This window comes from Macaca nemestrina, chromosome 2, assembly GCF_043159975.1.
Source record: "Macaca nemestrina isolate mMacNem1 chromosome 2, mMacNem.hap1, whole genome shotgun sequence".
In the NCBI taxonomy this organism is placed as follows: domain Eukaryota; kingdom Metazoa; phylum Chordata; class Mammalia; order Primates; family Cercopithecidae; genus Macaca; species Macaca nemestrina.
In genome coordinates, this window is record NC_092126.1 from 51,567,564 (window position 1) to 51,587,134 (window position 19,571).

General features: G+C 41.6%; 1 protein-coding gene across 3 annotated transcripts in view; it reads left to right on the plus strand.

The window, feature by feature from the left end:
- Positions 1 to 7,035: 7,035 nt before the first annotated feature.
- LOC105470044 (glycogenin 1) overlaps positions 7,036 to 19,571 on the plus strand; it is a 36,942-nt gene continuing 24,406 nt past the window's right edge. For 2 of the 3 annotated variants that reach the window (XM_011721755.3, XM_011721756.2), the window contains exons 1-4: positions 7,122 to 7,278; positions 9,803 to 9,938; positions 12,300 to 12,474; positions 12,735 to 12,897. In XM_011721755.3, coding sequence (XP_011720057.1) covers positions 7,272 to 7,278; positions 9,803 to 9,938; positions 12,300 to 12,474; positions 12,735 to 12,897 — 481 coding nt within the window. In that variant the 5' untranslated portion in view covers positions 7,122 to 7,271. Of the gene's footprint in view, positions 7,279 to 9,802; positions 9,939 to 12,299; positions 12,475 to 12,734; positions 12,898 to 19,571 lie in introns of all 3 variants that reach the window. The other variant, XM_011721754.2, reaches the window with a different exon arrangement.

The following is a 19,571-nucleotide window of genomic DNA, read 5'->3' on the forward strand; positions in this document are numbered from 1 at the left end:
AGTCACTGAAATTGAGCTGAATTTCATCTTTCCTGTTCTACTCCCACTAGAAAACTTCTTATCATTTAATTATTTACTAATTAATTCCCCATTCCCTCTAACTTCCAAAGGATCTCAAGCAACTTCATAAATAAGTGAGGCAAGTATAATAACGGGAAAAAAGTTAAACCATAGATGAATAAATGCAGGGTAGAGAGCCTAAATAATGACTAGAAGAGCCTACAAATTTTGCTTCAAGTTTCTAATTGGCCCCCCAAAAGAGGAAAACATGTATTCTATGTGTTCAATGTATTTATAAACAACAAAGTTTCTATGAAATAAGAAAAATCTAAGTGTTAAGGAAGTGCAACATTTCTTTCTGATACGATGACCAGTGTGACAATTTTCCCATGGATCTTTCAATAGAGGAAATTGCATAACATAGTGAATGTCTTCAATGGCACATTGAAAGAGCCATAAGAGTGAGCTTCCTGAGGCACCCTTAGAGCCACAGAGAAAGCCAACAACAGAATGCCACTATAGGAAAGAGAACCTGGTGGCTGGAGGACAAAGGTGGCAGAGTAGAGTTACTTCATTGTACACATACCCTTTTGCAGCTTTTGAGCAGTGGACACCCCATACATATTACTAAACAGTGCTCAAGTGTACAGACTGGGGAAGCAGGCTGCCTGCTTCAAATCACAGCTGTACAGACTACCAATTACAGTATAGTGGGCAAGCTCTGTGCCTTACCTCTGAAGTGGGGATTGCAAAATGTCTGCCTCATTCGATTATTGGAAAGGTTAAATGTGTTAATATGTATAAGAACCTTAGTATCAGGTTAAGTGGTAGTTATTAGTAATGATTATGCCAAAGTGCAGTTTTGTAAAAGTTGTCTTATGAAGGGCCAAAGCAATGTTACTCCATGTATAAAGCCCCATGATAATCAGATTTTAGATAACAGCATAAATTTAGAATATCTGACATACATGAAAATCAGTTGTCATGTCCATAGGGTTTATATAGCTAACGGACCCAATTTTGGGTTTTGTTACCTGTTTTGAAAGGCAATGAACGGGCCGGGCACAGTGGCTCACACCTGTAATCCAGCACTTTGGGAAGCCAGGGCAGGCGGATCACGAGGTCAGGAGATTGAGACCATCCTGGCTAACACAGTGAAACCCTGTCTCTACTAAAAATATAAAAAATTAGCCGGGCTTGGTGTGCACGCCTGTGGTCCCATCTACTCAGGAGGCTGTGGCAGGAGAATCGCTTGAACCCAGGAGACGGAGGTTGCAGTGAGCTGAGATCACGCCACTGCACTCCAGCGTGGCGACAGAGACTCCGTCTCAAAAAAAAAAAAAAAGAAAGGCAATGCACTACAAAGCATTATTGGAAGAAATTGAAGACTATCTCAGTAAATAAAAAGACATCCCATGTTCATGGATTAAAAGGCTTAAGCTGTAAGGCTGGGCACAGTGGTTCATGCCTTTGGGATAATCTCAGCACTTTGGGAGTTCTAGGCAGGTGGATCACCTGAGGTCAGGAGTTCCAGACCAGCCTGGCCAACATAGTGAAACCCTGTCTCTACTAAAAATACAAAAATTAGCTGGGCATGGTGCCAGGTGCCTGTAATCCCAGCTACTTGGGAAGCTGAGACAGGGAGAATTACCTGAACCTGGGAGGCAGAGGTTGCAGTGAGCCAAGATTGCACCAATGCACTCCAGCCTGGGTGACAGAACAAGACTCTGTCTCAAAAACAAAAACAAAAACAAAAACAAAAAAAAAGCAGGCTTAAGCTGTTAAGTTGGCAATACTCCCCAAACTTTCATTGATCTACAAATTCAATGAAATCCTTTTCAAAAGCCCAGCTTTCTTTATTGCAGAAATTTATAAACTGACCCTAAAATTCATATGGAAATGCAAGTTACCCAGAATAGCCAAAACAATCGTGAAAAAGAGGAACAAAAATTTTTAAGACTTTATTTTTATTTATTTATTTAATTAAAAAAAATGTTTTTTAAAATGGGGTCTTGCTCTGTCACCCAGGCTGGAATGCAATGGCACGATCTTGGCTCACTGCAACCTCAGCCTCCTGGGTTCAAGGGATTCTCCTGCCTCAGCCTCCAGAGTAGCCACCACACCTGGCTAATTTTTGTATTTTTAGTAGAGACAGGGTTTCGCCATTTTGTCAGGCTGGTCTCAAACTCCTGACCTCAGGTGATCCATCCACCTTGGCCTCCCAAAATGCTAGGATTACAGGCGTGAACCACCATGCCCGGTCCTCAGAAGAACAAAATTGGTTCACACTTCCAAATTTCAAAGTTACTAGAAAGCTACAGAAATCAAGACAGTGTGGAACTAACATTATGATTGACATATAAATCAATGAAATAGAATTGATCCCAGAAATTGAATTTAGTCACATTTATGATCAATTTACTTTTGATAAGTGTGCCAAGACAATTCAGTGGAAAAAGAATAGTCTTTTCAACAGATGGTACTGGAACAACTCAATGTTCACACACAAAAGAAAAAACCTGGACTCCTACTTCGCACCATAAAAAACTTAACAAAAATTAACTCAAAATGGACTATGGACATAATTTTAAAAGCTAAAACTACAAAACTCCTGAAGAAAACACAGGAGTAAATCTTCATGACTTGTGGTTAGGCAATATTTTCCTAGGTATGACACCAAAATCAGAAGAAAAATAAATTGGACTACATCAAAATTTAAAACTTCTATGCTACAAACAATACTACCAAGAATATGAAAAGTTAACTCATAGAATGAGAGAATATATTTGCAAATCATATAGCTGATAAAAGATTTGCATCTAGACAAATTTTACAACTCAATAACAAAGTAAACCCAATTAAAAAGAGAGTAAAGGGTTTGAATAGACATTTCCCCAAAGAAGTTATACATATGGTTAGTAAGCACATGAAAAGATGCTCAATATCAAAAGTCACTAGAGAAATGCAAATAGGAATCACAATAAGATATCACTTCAGACAATAACAAATGTTGGCTGATAAATGAAATTTGAACCATCATACATTGCTGGTGGAAATGAAAAATGATACAGACGTTCTGGAAAACAGTCTGGCAGTTCCTGAAATGTTAAACACAGAATTACCATATGATTTAGCAATTCTACTCTTTGTATATATTTAGGAAAAAAAAAAAAAACATATGTCAATGCAAAAATTTGAACACAAATGTTCACAGCAGCATTATTCATACCAGCCAGAATGGAAACTACCCAAATGTCCACCAACATGTTCATCCATAATGAATGGATAAACAAAATGTGGTATACCCATAATGATATATTATTTGGCAATAAAAAAGAAATGAATTTTTTTCTTTTTTTTTTGAGACAAAGTCTCACCCTGTCGCCCAGGCTGGAGTGCAGTGGCACAATCTCACCTCACTGCAACCCCTCCCGGGTTCAAGCGATTCTCCCGCTTCAGCCTCCTGAGTAACTGGCATTACAAGTGTGTGCCACTATGCCCGGCTAACTTTTGTATTTTTAGTAGAGACGGTGTTTCGCCATGTTAGCCAGGCTGGTCTTGAACTCCTGACCTCAGGTGATCTGCCTGCCTCAGTCTCCCAAAGTGCTGCACTTAGAGACGTGAGCCACTGCACCTGGCCAAGAAATGAAATATTGATACGTTTCACAACATGGAAGAACCTTGAAAACATGCTAAATGAAAGAAACCAGTTACACAAGACCACATATAGGTAAATCTCAATAGACAAATGTTTAGACAAAAAGTAGATTAGTAGTTGGCCAGGACTGAGGGAAAGAAGAAGAGAATAAGGAGTGACAGCTAATGGGTACAGGTTTCTTTTGGGGTGATGAAATTGTTCTAAACTTAGATTGTGGTAATAGTTGTACAACTCTGTGAATACACTAAAAACCATTTAGGTATACATTTTAAATTTAATTCAGCAAAAGTGGCTGAATTTTATAAAATGTGAGTTATATAACAATAAGGATTAAAAAAGAAAAAAGCTGTGTAACTAACCATCAGGCCAACTTTTGGAGTTTGGGACTCTTGCTTTCAAGTGAAGAATGGACTACTTTGGGCCTCCCAGGATATTATTTGTTGAAACTAAACTTCTGCTTGATTTTGGGATTACCGACAACAATCCCAGGTACAGATTGTGTATGTTATCAATTAAGGGCAAAATTTTAAGTTAGTCGACTAGTGAGTTCCTGTGTCTGGCCAGATGTGGTATATGTATTTCATGAACTATCCGTGGGAACTGTTTGATTCTCAGACGAGTAGGTTGCCCTCTGCTCCGGAATATATTTCCAGGTCAGTTGCCCCCATTGCCCCCACCATCAATTAGCGTGTGTGCTCAAAAGAATGCAAACTGATTTCAGCATTATCTTAAAAAAAACGTAATTAGGAAGGTAAGTATCCTGCCAAAAAATTACATAATGCATTCCAAAGCCAATTTAAAATGAATTTTGGACCATTCTGAATATATGAATTCAGCATAGGTTTAAATGGTTAATAGTCATGCCTACTGATGTAGAGTATAACTTAGCTTTTTTAACTTAAATCTTTCTTTTAGGATTCAGTAATTTTACTAGTTCAAGTTTCACAAGAAAAAAATGAACAAGCTAAAGTCTGAAACATTTGCCTCACTATACCATGTCTATATGCTACCTCTAAGGCCTTACAATCCTAAATGTTTGAACACCTCACTATTTAAAGTGTGGGTCCACAGCCCGGGGATCACCTGGGAGACCCACCCTCAAACTACTAAATCAGAATCCACATTTTAATAAGATCCTTGGGCAATCTGTGTGTACATTAAAGTTTAAGAGGCCTTGCTCTCACACCAGACTGAAGCTCAATGCAGGGCAGCCTCAGGAAAAGTAGGCAGTGGGGTCATTATGATCTATATTAAGACAATGCACAAGAACAGACTGTAGCAACCTCAAAATGTCCCTATTTGATTCAAAGTGGTAAAAGCTGTAAACTTTCTATTTGTGTAAATATACTTGAAACTCAGGAAGGGAAGCTGTGGTAACCATTCCTTTTACTTAAATGTCCTGGGAGTTGCAGCAGAGAGGAGCTTGTTCTAAGGGAAGCTTTTCTATTTTTCCAGTTTTTCCAGTTGTCCCCAGTTCTACCTCCTGGCTTTGCCCTTTCAGCCCCACCACCACATCCCTGGCTAAGTCCAGCCTGAGATAGTGGGCTGCAAGAAGTCGATGGCTAAGGGTCAGCTGATGGCAGGAGGATTCTGGGTGAAAGATGGAAATATCACTCTTCCAAGTTCACCTCTCAGTCTGGAAAAGAGCAGTCAGACTGAGAAGTACCTGTTTTCCCTCTCCCCACTTAGATACAAAAGTATAGCCTTTGTATTCCTTAATGAGTTCCAACTCTTCTTAGCCTGTATCTTTTGAATAAGTGGAAACCGATCTATTGCCCCTTCCACTTTTCTGTTTCCTGCAAAGGAAGCACATATGCTAAGTAACTGGGAGAGTCTCCCACGTGGATCAGTGGTCTCTAGGCCATGGTCAAGACTAGGAAGGACTCAAGAGAGGCTCCTGAAAGGTGATATTTAAAATACTGATTTTAAGGTTCTACCCTTAAGATTTTTTTTTGTTTTGTAACCTGTTTTTCTTCAAATAATATATTTTGAATAGTTTTTTATATTAAAAATATATAATGATTATACCTACAGAGTATCTCATTACATCAAGAGTATATGAAGCGACTTCAAAAAGTCCATAGAATATACATATTATAAAAAAACCATGCATGGATTTCAAAATTATTTTGCACCAAAATAAACCTACCCTTAAGATTCTGATTCAGGAGGTCTGGGTTTAGGCCCAAAAGTCTACACTTTAACCAGTACCCCCAGTGATTCCGATGTAGGAGCTCCACACCCACACACGAGGAAACAGTGATATAACTGGTTTGAGGACAGCAGTACCACCCTTGCAAATAAATCACTTATTCTTAAGCATCTATTTTGCTTTTTGAACTGATGTCAACTTCCTGATTGGTTTCCAAATGGCTTTGCAGTACTCATTCAGCATTTACTGAGCAATTTCAGTTTTCAGTTTGCAGAGAACTGAACTATCAGAGGCTTGTGCTGTGTTTGGACTGGGGATGGGGAGCAGAGAAGTGATCACATTAAAGCTGTTTCTCAACTTCCTAGCAAAATGACAAATTGACCATTTCAAGATTTGTGAAACAGGTTAGCCAAAACATTACCTAACTACAGTTACCATAATTTACTAACCTTTTTGGAGCCCCTGTGTACAAGAGGCACCAAGACTTTCTGGGTGAGAAGGTTGATTCTGTAACCAAACTGCCAGGGTTTAAATCCTACTTTCTCCATTTATATTATATGACTATAGAAAAGTTAGCACTTTGGGAGGCTAAGGCTGGCAGATCACTTGAGGCCAGGAGTTCCAGACCAGGCTGGCCAACATGGTGAAACTCTGTCTCTACTAAAAATACCAAAAAAAAAAAAAAAAAAAAAAAGAAGAAGAAAAGTAATTTAACTTTTCTGTGCCTTAGTTTCCTCCTCGTCTGTTAAATGAATATATAACACCTCACTGAGTTGGTACAAGGATTAAACGAAGTACTTCCATGCCTAATTGATGCAGATGGCTCCAAGAATTTAACACTTAACCAAATATTCACTATATTTTTTAGGTTAAGGCTACAAAACCATTGTAAATACACTAAGGAATGATTATAGAGACTGATCGAAATTCTGAAAAAAAAGCGAAAATTTTATGTTTCATTCAAGCAGTTCGGACGCATGATTTTAACTAGAGTGATCTGGGGTTTGTTTGCTTGTTTTTTAAGTTTCCCTAACCCTTGGCTTCTTGGGGAGTTTGATGCCGCACTCAGCCCCAAAGTCCCCCTTAAACTCCTAGGTTTAGCGGAGACGGGGCGGGAGGGGCGCGCGAGGTTGACAAGAGCAGGCGCCCCGGGGAAGTAAGACCAGGGCCGCCGGTGAGCCGCAGCCGCAGCCGCAGCCTAGCCCCGAGTGAGGGAGGAGGAGCCGAGGCGGACGCGGGCCCCGGAGCCCCGCGGGCCGCCGCCCCCGCCGGCCGCACAGCAGGGAGGATGCGGACGGCAGCGAGAGCGTGCGCGGCCACGTGACGGCCGCTATAAGAGCGCATGGGGCAGACGCTCCGCTCCCCGCCGTGCCTCCTCGCTGGCAGCGCTCCCTCCTGGTGCCGGCTTCTCTGAGCCACCAACCTGCGGCTACCCCGGCCGCCTGCGCCCCCGGCAGCACCATGACAGGTACCGCCGCGCAGCCCGCCGCCGCCAGCCCCGGGACTCCGACTCCCTGCCCAGCCGCCGCCTCACTTCTCCGCCTCCGCCCTGATCCCCGGGGTGTTCCCGGCAGGACAAAACCGCCGCAAAGTTGCTGGCTGGCCGCAGCCAGGCGTGCTTCTGCCTGCGTCAGCGGCGGCCCCGCCGCCCCCCGGAGCGCAGGGATGGGGTAGCCGGGCAGAGCCCGGGCCCTGGGCCGGAGCCCTCGTTCCTGCTTCCGTCTCCTCGCCCTTCCTCCTGCTCTCACGGCGAAGGGCCGGCGGGCGGAGCAGCTGCGGCGGAGCCGTGTGGGGGTGGGGAACCGATTCGCCTGGGGGGTCCAGGCGGGAGTCCGGGGGCAGCGGCATCTTGGGGAGCTGCCACGGCCTCCAGCGGCCCGGAACTCCAGAAAGCGGGGGTCCCGAGGCGGGGATACCGCGGCCTCCGCCCGGCTCCTCTGCCGCCCGCCCCGGCCCCGGTCCCGGCCGCCACGCCGAGCCTATTTTTAGGCCTTTGGGGCCGGGTTGCGGGAAGCCGGGAGTGGGACTAGCGTCCCCGGGCGCGGGCCCCGTCAGGTGGGAGGGCGCCGGCTTTGGCTTCACTTGTTGCGAGGCGTCCGGGCCACTCCACGAGTCAGCCCCAGCACTGGGAAGCTCCGAGTTAGCTGGTCCTTCCGTGTCATTGAGGCTAATGGCCAGGGTTATTACAGCAATTGAACTGCCACAAAGATTGCAGGTGTAACCCAGAGTTCAGCCGTCTTTAGGAAGATTAAACTCCTACCCAGCTGTCATTGGTCTTTCTTGGTCATTTGTAATGTTGGCTAGTCTGGTGTTCTAACCTGTGTTCTATCCCTTATTTAATCTTGAAAATCATCCATATTCTTGCTTCCGTAAATCCTTGAATCCTGCTCACCTTATTACATTTTTCTCCATTATCGCCTGGAACCTGGACTTCATTTGAGTTAGATGATCGTTCATTTTGCCCAGCTTAAGTATTTTTGGTGCAGATTGACTGGGATGTTACCCATGTTACAATGGGCTGAAGATAATGGGAGCAAGTACAGGCGGATGTTGATGGGCCTGTCAAGGGACACGTGTCACTGTTCAGAGCTTTCCTAGAGTGTGAGTGACTGGGAAGCTGGTGGCCCTTCGAGGGTGGGTAACTGGTCTTCCTACAACTTAGTAGTTGGCCTGCCATGGGAGAGGGCCTAATAAAATGTGTGAAGATGACTGTCAGGTCAGCAGCCGAGGGATGCGCTGGCCCACTAGGCAACCCACAGCTTCCTCTCACGTTTCAGTGGAATTTCCACTGCTTCCAGCCTCCACCTTGGAAAATGGGCAAGGGAGAATGAGGAAACACGGGTCCGAAAGAGAAGGACTTCATGACAAAATGTACCAACTCCCTGGTTAGGCAACTGACGCCTACCAGACCTTGATCTGAAGTGTCCTATGCATTTGGATGCCCACCAACTTGTTAATGTTTCTTGGAGATGGAACATGGCCCAGAATTGTCCCAGGGAATGACTGGAGAAATCTTGAAGCCTGTGCTAGGGGTCTTGGGAGGGTGGGGACCGTTCAGTAGGAAGAAAAATCCATGTGTTTACCTTCTCTTCTGGCAACTAAGTGATTATTGGAGATTGGGGTGCATGTCTGTTGGGTTGGGCGTGGGGAGGGGCAGGGTGCAGGATGAACCTGCACCACCTTCTTCAAAGAAAAGCAGGCAGGCTGGTTAGGGCTTCGTGGGTGATCTCCAAATCTATTTATCAGTGATTGATCACTATTTAGATAGAAGCATCAAGGAGGGAAGGCCTCTCTGAGGAGCTAATATTTGAGGAGAGACTCAAGGTTATTCTTCAGGGGTATTGGGGCAGGGGAGCTTTTGCTCCAGGTTGAGGAAACAGTTATGTGTAAGATTCCTGGAGTTCGAGGCTACGGTGAGCTATGATCACACCACTCCACTCCAGCCTGGGTGACAGAGTGAGACCCTGTCTCAAAAAATACCTACATACATACATACATACATGCCTGAGGCATGGCGTAAACATAAGTACCAGAATGAAGAATATGGACTCTGCTTTCAGACTGTCTGAATTGAGTTTGACGGTTGTTTTTGTGCTTGTCTGAAAACACTGTCTACGGTACTTGATAGAAGAAACAGAAGATATACTACTTGATCTCTTCATTACCATATGTTAATTGCCTGGAGTTCAAACTCTGGGTATTAAGCTATTGTTTTGTCTGAGAATTTAGCATGTCGGGACTCTAAGTTGGATTTAATTTCTGTAGCTTAATCAACCTCTTGAAGGTTGCCATCTGTGCCTGCTATGATCTTGAACCATTCTTGAAGTGGATACTTACGGTTTTCTCTCCAAAGGGGCTGCAGCTTGATTCTTAGAGAAAGTTGATGTTAGAGGAACTGGTTTTGCTGAATTACTGTTTGAATGGGTTCCTGGGGAAAAGGTTCTCTCCAGATAAGATATTGTAATGAGTGTTTTTTTTTTCTTTGTATTAAGATCAGGCCTTTGTGACACTGACCACAAACGATGCCTATGCCAAAGGTGCCCTGGTCCTGGGCTCATCTCTGAAACAGCACAGGACCACCAGGAGGCTGGTCGTGCTCGCTACTCCTCAGGTCTCAGACTCCATGAGGTGAGGACCTCGCTGCCGCCCCAGCATCCACAGGGTCTCTGACATCCTTCTCCCTGTTTCTGACATCATTGGACATTGAGGCCATGCTCTTTTCAGGAGTTGAGCCCGGGGTAGAGAAAAATGAGAGATGCTGAGTGAAGGATTGCTGGATTTGAAAACACCTCCTAGCTTTTGGGAGATATTCCAACTACATTCTCTTCTGGAAGGTGGTGTGCTGGCCCACACTTTCTGATTCCAGCTAGGAGTGGAAGAAGGAGTCGTCTTCCTTCACTCCATCCCCTCTGGGTGATCTGAAGGAGTGTGTCCGGCATTCCCTACTTACATACACCTTTATGCAGTGACAATTCATGGAGGTTCCTTTCCCAAGATGGAGCAGGGGCTACATTGTTTCATGTTGCAAACTAGGGAAACTCTCAAGTGACTTAGAAAAGTAGTTATATTATCCATTGCCAGTTGACATTTGTAAGCTAAAGGTCTTTATTTACAATATAATATACTAGAATCTTTACCAAAGGGCTTTCCAAACTAGGTTTTACTACGGGAAACACACTAAAGGGTATAAACTGCTTCGTGATTGGTTAGTTCACTTTGATCTGATGGAATTAAGTTTTTAAGTATTTGGGCCAGGTAAGATGGCTCACACCTGTAATCTCAGCACTGTGGGAGGCCGAGGCAGTTGGATCACCTGAGGTCAGGAGTTCCAGACCAGCCTGACCAACATGGCGAAACACTGTCTCTACTAAAAATACAAAACCTCGTTTCTACTAAAAATACAAAAATTAGCTAGGCCTGGTGGCGTGTGCCTATAATCCCAGCTACTTGGGGTTAGGGACTGAGGCAGGAGAATCGCTTGAACCCAGGAGGTGGAGGTTGCAGTGAGCCAAGATTGTGCCAGTGCACTCCAGCCTGGGCAACAGAGTGAGACTCTTGTCTTCAACAATAGCAACAACAACAACAAATCGAAGTATCTGAATGAGCTACCTAGTCCCTAGTACTAACTTTTAAAGTATCTGGGCACATTAGTAACTTTGTGATGTGTTTATTTTTGTGGTCTCCTGGCCCTCTAAGAAATTGAAAATGCCCTTTTTGTAACTTTTTTTTTCTCCCAAAAAGTATAAGCACAGACCAAGGGTCTCTAAAAAGTAGGCATTCTGTATACATACGTATATCTTTCACACTAACACCCTTGTTCCTAAATGGTAATTTAGAAAGATGCCAAAAAGCCTGTCTCCTAATGTGTATGCCCTAATTTGTAGTCTATTAGAATATGTCTAAGAAACCAGATCTAGTCTTACCTTTCCTGTAACCACCATCAGTTTACTTTGGTCAGTGATTCTCCTCACCGTTTCTCTTCAAAAACATCAAGTTTACTGTGTGAACTGTAGCATATTTTTGTACAGCTTTGGAGACAGAATACAGTACCACTTTTGTTCTGCATCTCTGATGTTATAAACTTTTAGTATGATACGTTTTTACCCTGTGTTTTTTCTTGTGCTCAATTTAGTGTCTTACTCAAGTCTACCCTCCCGATCCACCATCAAGAACTTTCTAAAATAAAGCCTTAGTTAATTTGGGGCGTAGGGAAGTGTTGTACCTCACAAACCAAAGTGAATCTCATTATTATTTAAGCAAAGTGCTCAGCATGTAATAAACACTAGTTATATTGGATTCTACAAAATGGGCAACCTAATAAACGGAGCCCTTTATACATTTTTGCAAGCTATTTCCACAACCTATCTGCTATTCAGTGATATAGTAAAATACAAAAACCCAGAAAATTTCTTCTGTGATAATATTTTTTTATTTTATTTATTTGTTTTTTTTGAGACGGAGTCTCGCTCTGTCACCCAGGGTGGAGTGTAGGGGCGCAATGTCGGCTCACTGCAAGCTCTGCCTCCCGGATTCATGCCATTCTCCTGCCTCAGCCTCCCAAGTAGCTGGGGCTACGGGCACCCACCATCATGCCAGGCTGATTTTTTGTATTTTTAGTAGAGATGAGGTTTCACTGTGTTAGCCAGGATGGTCTCAATCTCCTGACCACGTGATCCGCCCACCTCGGCCTCCCAAAATGCAGGGATTACAGGTGTGAGCCACCACGTCCGGCCTATAATAATGTTTTAAGACACGCATTTCATCCTCACCATAAGCAGTTCTTATTACTTTAGTGAAGTTAACTGGACATGCAAATAAACACAATTTGTCCTGGAGTAAAATTAGAACAGATTTAAGGGTACATATTCTACAAAGCAATGCATTGTTCTAGTAATTGATGGAGAGGGTAATAAAGCATCAGTCTTGCATTAGTGGGTCACTTGTTCTGAAAAGATGCTAAGTGTGGTTTTCTGGATTTTATTTTGACAGAAAAGTTTTAGAGACAGTCTTCGATGAAGTCATCATGGTAGATGTCTTGGACAGTGGCGATTCTGCTCATCTAACCTTAATGAAGAGGCCAGAGTTGGGTGTCACACTGACAAAGCTCCACTGCTGGTCACTTACACAGTATTCAAAATGTGTATTCATGGATGCAGATACTCTGGTGAGTGTGGCTTTGAGGGTAGAAAAGAAAGATATATATGGTAATAGACACCTATTAGGCATTTGAGGAATGCTGTCAAGACTTGACAGCAAAGTTCAGATAGAACCACTGTCATGAAATATGTCAGGGGATGAAGGAGAGGAGGCCCAGGCTGCCTTACAGCTGTCACCATCTTTTGTGTTGGATGACATAGGGAGAACATAAGAAGGGTATTCTGTAGCAAAAACATTTCTGTAATGCTCTTTCTCCCCTTTGATCAGGTCCTAGCAAATATTGATGATCTTTTTGAGAGAGAAGAATTGTCAGCAGCACCAGACCCAGGGTGGCCTGACTGCTTCAATTCCGGAGTCTTCGTTTATCAGCCTTCAGTTGAAACATATAATCAGCTGTTGCGTCTTGCTTCTGAGCAAGGTAGTTTTGATGGTATGTATCTACTATCTTCATGTCTGATAAGCTGTGAATAATTAGTTATTTCTAGGGGCTGCTCTTCTCAGAAATAATTGCTGTGGTTTATTCTGCCTGAAAGGTATAAGAGATGGAGCAAGCATTTTAAGTTGTGCTCTTTTGGGAAGTGTGTGTGTGTGTGTGTGTATGTGTATGTAAATGCATCTTTTTCTATAGATGTGAAAGATTAAACTATGATAGGCAATTTTATAGGATTGTCTTTAAGTTGTCTTCCTGTATCTAATTTAGAGTATGATAAATGTACTGTGATTATTCAAAAATTCAAAACACTGAAAAACTTTAACATCTATCTTAAACCTAAGTAAATGTAAGCTCAAGAGAGTTTGACAGGCCATTCCAGGAGGATTAAGCATTGTCACTATGGAAACTTGAGGAATAAACCTGATAATTTGGGTCTCATTCTCTCAGGTGGCATAAAAAAGAAGATAGAAAGTTTATATGAATAATCTTTGCTTCCAAACTCTCATTCTCTACAAGGCTGTGTGTCAGAGGTATCTGCAGGGCCAAAAAGTAGAACATTGACAAAGTCAGCATCCATTTTCTATAACATATAAATGTTTTTATAGTTATATTTATACAACAGTTCTGTCTGTGATATAGGGTCTCATATCTTTTGGAGAAGTTGATCAAATGAATTAGTGTGCTTTCGTTTCAGGCCAATTTCTGAAATAACAAGCCGTGTTTTTAAAAACAAAAACACACAGGACAAAACCAATAGTTAATATGCAGAAGGAGTTCTTTGAAAAATTATTTTTGATGGTTCTTTTGAATAAAGACCCAGAATAGAGAAGAAGAAGGACATTCTCTTAGAAACCCTCCCAGCAGTGACTCACCATCAGATATGTGACATTGTGGCAGAGCACAGTGCTGTGTGCTATTCACATGGGGTTGGGCCAGAGGCCTGAGCTCTGCTGGAGACACAGCGGGGGCTTCTTTCCTTCTCTCCCTGTCCCAAGAGTAGATCTGAGATTTGCAGTAAGTAGATCTTTTAGAAATAGCAGAAACAGCCTTTCTCGTTTGACAAAAGATTCAATCCTGGGTGCGGATATGAGGGTTCATTTTCATTAATTAGTTAGAAAGTTAAAAATCAAAATATTAAACTTGAAAAGTGAAAACATTAGATCTATAAGTTTGTTAGATTGCTGAGGTTAAGATACTGGAAGTTAAAACATTTCAAATTATACATAAAACTGAGATTGGGTTTTCATTGTTGCTATTCACAGAAATTGAATTCTTTTTAGTTATTTGGCTGAGGATTTGGGAATTGTGGCTATATGAATTGTAATTGAAAGTAATAAGGAAGTTTAAGTCTCAGTTTTATGTAACTATTTAGCTTGTTTACACTGTAAGCTAGTAGTTCTCAAACAAGGGTGATTTTGTCCCCCAAAGGACATTTGGCAATGTCTGAAGACATTTTTGGTTGTTACAACTGAAGGGGGAGGGTGCAAAGGGCATCTGGTGAGTGGAGGCCCTGGGATGCTAAACATCCTGCAATGCATAAGACGATCTCCTACAGCAAAGAATTACCTAGCCCAGCATGTCAGTAGTGCTGAGGTTGCAAAACTCTGCTCTCTACATGCTCTAAAACAGAGCAGAAGTATCTGAACCATCATGTATGGCAGCATCTAACAAGAAGTGAAGTCTTGTTTTAAGCAACCTTAAAATAAGAAAATAATAATGTGTTAAATGTTCTCCGTGGTCAAGACCAAATGAAACTTCTTCACTTTACTGACATGATTTTCGCTCCTGCTATTTTCCTTTCATAGAAGGAATGAAAGCTGTATTAGTATTTAAGTTCAAAAGATGTATTCCTTATTACTACTGCTTATAAGGAAACAGTTACCTTTGCATAAAAGGAAGAGGAGAGTGTTTTTAGCAGAAGTCCACTATTTGTCTTAACCTTCCCGTCAGAGTGTAGCTTTCTTCACCTCTTCTCCTAATTTGAAGGAAGTAAGTGTAACCCTGTCAGAAATTCAGTGTAACTCTTTTCAACTTCATTAAGTGAATCACATTCTAAAGTACATCTTGTGGCCTGCCAACTGCCTGAAATCACATGATTTTAATCATGTAAAGAGAATCCAATTTCTAACCTGGAATACTATTAAATGTTATTGAGAAGTAAGACTCTGGATACCAAACAGTAGTGTGCCATGGTAAATTATCTAGGTTATAATTTGAGAATATGAAACTAATTAATTAACCTATTCTTTGTTAAGAAGCTTGGATGTGTGCAAAGTGTGCGACTAGGAAGCACTTTCTGCTTTTTCAGCCAAGATCTGAAACCACCATGAGATTCTGTCTGTGCCTCTAGCACATTTCATTATTCAGCAGCAGGCTTCCAGGTGCTGGCCGTCCTCTTAGGTATTCCATTTACTGGCTCATTGGTGGTGAAGGACTGAATCTTCTCTGTTAATAGAAATTGAAAGAGGTAAAAAGTCAGCTGTGCAGCTGAGAACTTACAGTTCTCAATATGTTGTTTAAATTCAGCAGAAGAAGAAATTTAGCAGTTCTCAAATCAGAGGTTGTGTTCACTTGAAATATGTGTTAAGCTTTACTTAGCAAAGAAAGCTCACTCTGTACCTTGGGAGGCTGCTTCTCTCTGGAGGGGTTTACTGTCCACTTGAATCAATGTGTGAACCATGTGACATAAAAATGTGTTGGACTTATGCTTGATAGCAATAAAATATTTCTTTATGGACAGTGACTTTGTCTAATGGCAGTAACCTTTGCCTGTAGTTTTCAATATGTTATTATATAAAAAATATAGTAAAAGTAAATCTTAAAAATTAAGAATTATATAAAAAATAATTTTGGTTAGGTGTCATGCTGTAGGCACTGATGAACATTTTCAGGTGTTCCTTTCACAGTTACCCACATTTTCTCACAACCATAGTTTCTCCCTCCACCACCCCCATAGTCAGTTTTAAGTCCCAGAATTTTCAGCTCAGACCAGTTTTTCAGATGACTGTATCTCAGTGCGAATATCTTGCAGGTCATGTTTTTAACCTCTTTCCTGTGTTCAGCAGAAACTGGTGGGGCCTGGTGTCCACTGACAAGCCACATAGGCTGTTGATGGCTGAGCATTTGCAGCTGCTTTTGCAACCCTTCTCATGCAAAAGAATGTGGCTGTCATTCTTCTAATCACCAGCCCTCTATTCACAGCCCCTCCACCTCTCTATTCTGTGACTCTGGCCAAGAGAATAATCCTAATATGGCAAACCATACTAGGTACCTTGACTTCTCTTTCTTTCTAAAATTCTAGAATGTTAAAATTTAGAACTGGTGACTACATACCTAATTCATGGCTGCTGTCTAATTTTCCATAATGAAGAGTCAAGCTTCTATACTGCTGTATTTTCAAACTGTCTTGGCACTTACTTCATCACTATAATTACGTATTTCCCGAAAAGTTGAACAATAGCTGTTGTGAAATAGTTATAAACTAGTATTGTATAGGATGTGACAAGATAAAGTTAACTTCAGGGCATGTTAGCAGTAAGAGGGGAAGAGAGGGATCGTTATATTCTAGGTTCTAATCAGTTTTGCTTCTGCCACATCGGTGAAATGAGGCTGATGAACTTGCTCTTAATTTGAAAAAATCAACCTGAATGCAAGTTGAGGTTTATTTTCTTTTCCCTTGTGACTAATGTATCTTAAGAGTGCTTGTATAGTTGAAGGGTTGAGTGCTTAAAAATTGTTGTCTATTTCGTCTGTTTGTGTCAGTTTCAAAAACCTAGGTCAGAGGAATTCATATTTTCTAATTTGGAATATTCCTAAAAAACATCTTATACTCATTTTGATTACTGCAATGTAAATATCCTAAACTTTTGATTGGTGTACTGGAATTTTGGTCTGTAGTTGAATTTCTAGAAAGAAGAAAACATAGGATAGAATAAATTAGTGGCAGAATATTAGGTATGATTTATTTAAGTAGAGTCCATGATCAGCTTTGAGATCATTATATTTGTGTGTTCCAAATTCTAAGTGGTCATTGAGTCCCATAAGCAGAATACAGTAATGTTTTGAAATAATGTTTAACAGAAATGATTTGGTGCTACATTCTATTAAAGCGTAAAATTGACCCCAGAGCTAGGTTTTAAAATCTTTGTAGTTAATTAGGCTTCATGTTGGACCTGCCCAAAAAAAGAATGAAGGACTGAGATATTTCAAGATAGTACTTGTCTTGTCCAAACCAAATGAGCTCAGAGATTTTGGTGTGCTTCACTTGGTTACCTGACTTGATAGGTTGGCCTGGACAGTTATCTTACCATGGTGACTTCCCCCAGCCACCTAAGCACTAGGCTGCCTGTTCTAGTAATTTATCAGTTGTTTTGGAAATGACTATGTTCTCTTGCATTTATGTCATTTTATTGATAGATAATAAGTATCTTGAGGAAAAGCAAAAGCCATAACATGTAGTGGCAAAATTGATGAGCACACAGGGTCAGAGATCATGACCCTGTGAGAAATAGAGGAGGAGGAAGCGACTAATGTGTTATATGTGTGCAGGCTCTTATGCTGGTCATTTTACCTACTTTTTCACTTATTTCTCAACAGTCCTGTGAGGTAAGCATTCATACATCCATTCATATAACAAATACTCATTGAGAGCCTACTATCTAGCTAGCACTGGGGACCTGCCATTGTTACAGTTCAGGACAGCAGCTTTCCTGGTGTCCCTCAGCGGAGGCAAAGTCAGGTCTGAACCAGGGTCCTTCTGAGCTCTGGTTGGGCTATGTGTTGCGGGGAGGAGAGGTGGGGTGGGTGCTGGTGGTTGGGGGTGGCTTTTCCATTCCCAGTTCTCTCACATGGCAGCATTCTTGAGTATGTGTCCTGAGAATGATACAGGATGGAGGAAGATCCTTATTACCTTGGCTTTATGTCAGGTTAATTAAGTAATTTCTCTGAGTAGACAGAGCAGCTGGTATATTCGTCATTTTACAAATGAAGGAATGGAGGCTCAAGTCTTCTATCTCTATTGCTACTATTCCTCCCCTCTGATCCAAAATACCTAAAAATACTTTGTCATTTAAAATCAGCAGCACAGTTCATCGGCGTGCATTGTTTTATGGAGTCTGGAAGTACTTTGAGAAGTGTTACTGTCACCTGTATTTCTGTAGTAGGTTCATTCATTATTTCAAACATCATTTTAATTTCTAATCTGGGAAAAATCCTAAATTTAAGGGGCAAAAATAGACTGGTAAGTAATACACATTTTATTCCTGCCTCTATAAAGTTTATATTCTGAGACCTTACAGACATTTAACAACTAGTACACAGTTATGTAATCATGATTCTAGTAAGTTCAGAGTACTAAGAGTCCAGACTAGGAGGACCTGCCTTCGACTGAGAAACTGACATTTAAGCCAAGAGTAAATGTTTCCTTGCATGTATGTAATAATTAATAGCTTGATACTTAATAATCTTTTAACAAAATAGTGAAAAACAAAAGCTATAACATGAAGTAGTGAAAGAAATCAGTTATTCTTGGCTTAAATGGGTTGAGGCCAGTGAGATGCAGTGATGCTGGGGCCCAAGCTCCAAGTGCCTGGATTTCCATAAGCCACCTTGGGTTAATCTAATGATCCTCAGTAAATCTCATAAAAATATCCCCAAGAGCTGGGCTTTCATAAGCTGTAATTTATTAATCCTTAGCATGCTCACTATAGGCAGAAATGATTATATCTGCCAAGCATTTTGTAGGAAGTTAGTTTTAAAAAAAAGTGTCCAGGTGCAGTGGCTCACGCCTGTAATTCCAACACTTTGGGAGGCCAAGGCAGGCGAATCACTTGAGGTCAGGAGTTCCAGACCAGCCTGGCCAAAATGATTAAACCCTGTCTCTACGAAAAATGCAAGAATTAGCTGGGTGTAGTGGCATGTGCCTGTAGTCCTGGCTTCTTGGGAGACTGAGGTGGGAGAATCACGTGAACCCTGGAAGCAGAGGCAGTGAGCTGAGGTCGCACCACTGCACTCCAGCCTGGGTGACAGAGCGAGACTGTCTCAATAAATTAATAAATAGATAGAGGTGAGTCACGTGTTCATGTCAGTCCTTGTTTCTAGCTCAGTTATAGTATAAAGCACATTTTACTTTAAATGTTTTTTTTTTTTTTTTTTTTTTTTTTTTGAGACAGAATTTCGCTGTTGTTGCCCAGGCTGGAGTGCAATGATGCGATCTCGGATCTCGGCTCACTGCAACCTCTGTCTCCTGGGTTCAAGTGATTCTCCTGCCTCAGCCTCCTGAGTAGCTGGGATTACAGGTGCCTGCCACCATGCCCAGCTAATTTTTGTATTTTTAGTAGAAATGGGGTTTCACCATGTTGGCCAGACTGGTCTTGAACTCCTGACCTCAGGTGATCCACCCGCCTCGGCCTCCCAAAGTGCTGGGATTACAGGTGTGAGTCACCATTTACTTTATTTACTTTGTCCATCTGTCCCCTTTTGGATTTTGAAGTATCTGAGAGTTGGAACCTATCTGAATCTTCCTATTATGTGAATACCAAATTTATATAATGTTAGACATTTTTATAGAAATGACATTTTTAAGAGTTATTATCCTTTGTTATAATAAAGTCATTCTTCGAAAGATTGTAGTGCTACTCAAATTTTAATATGCAGACAAATTCCCTAGGGAT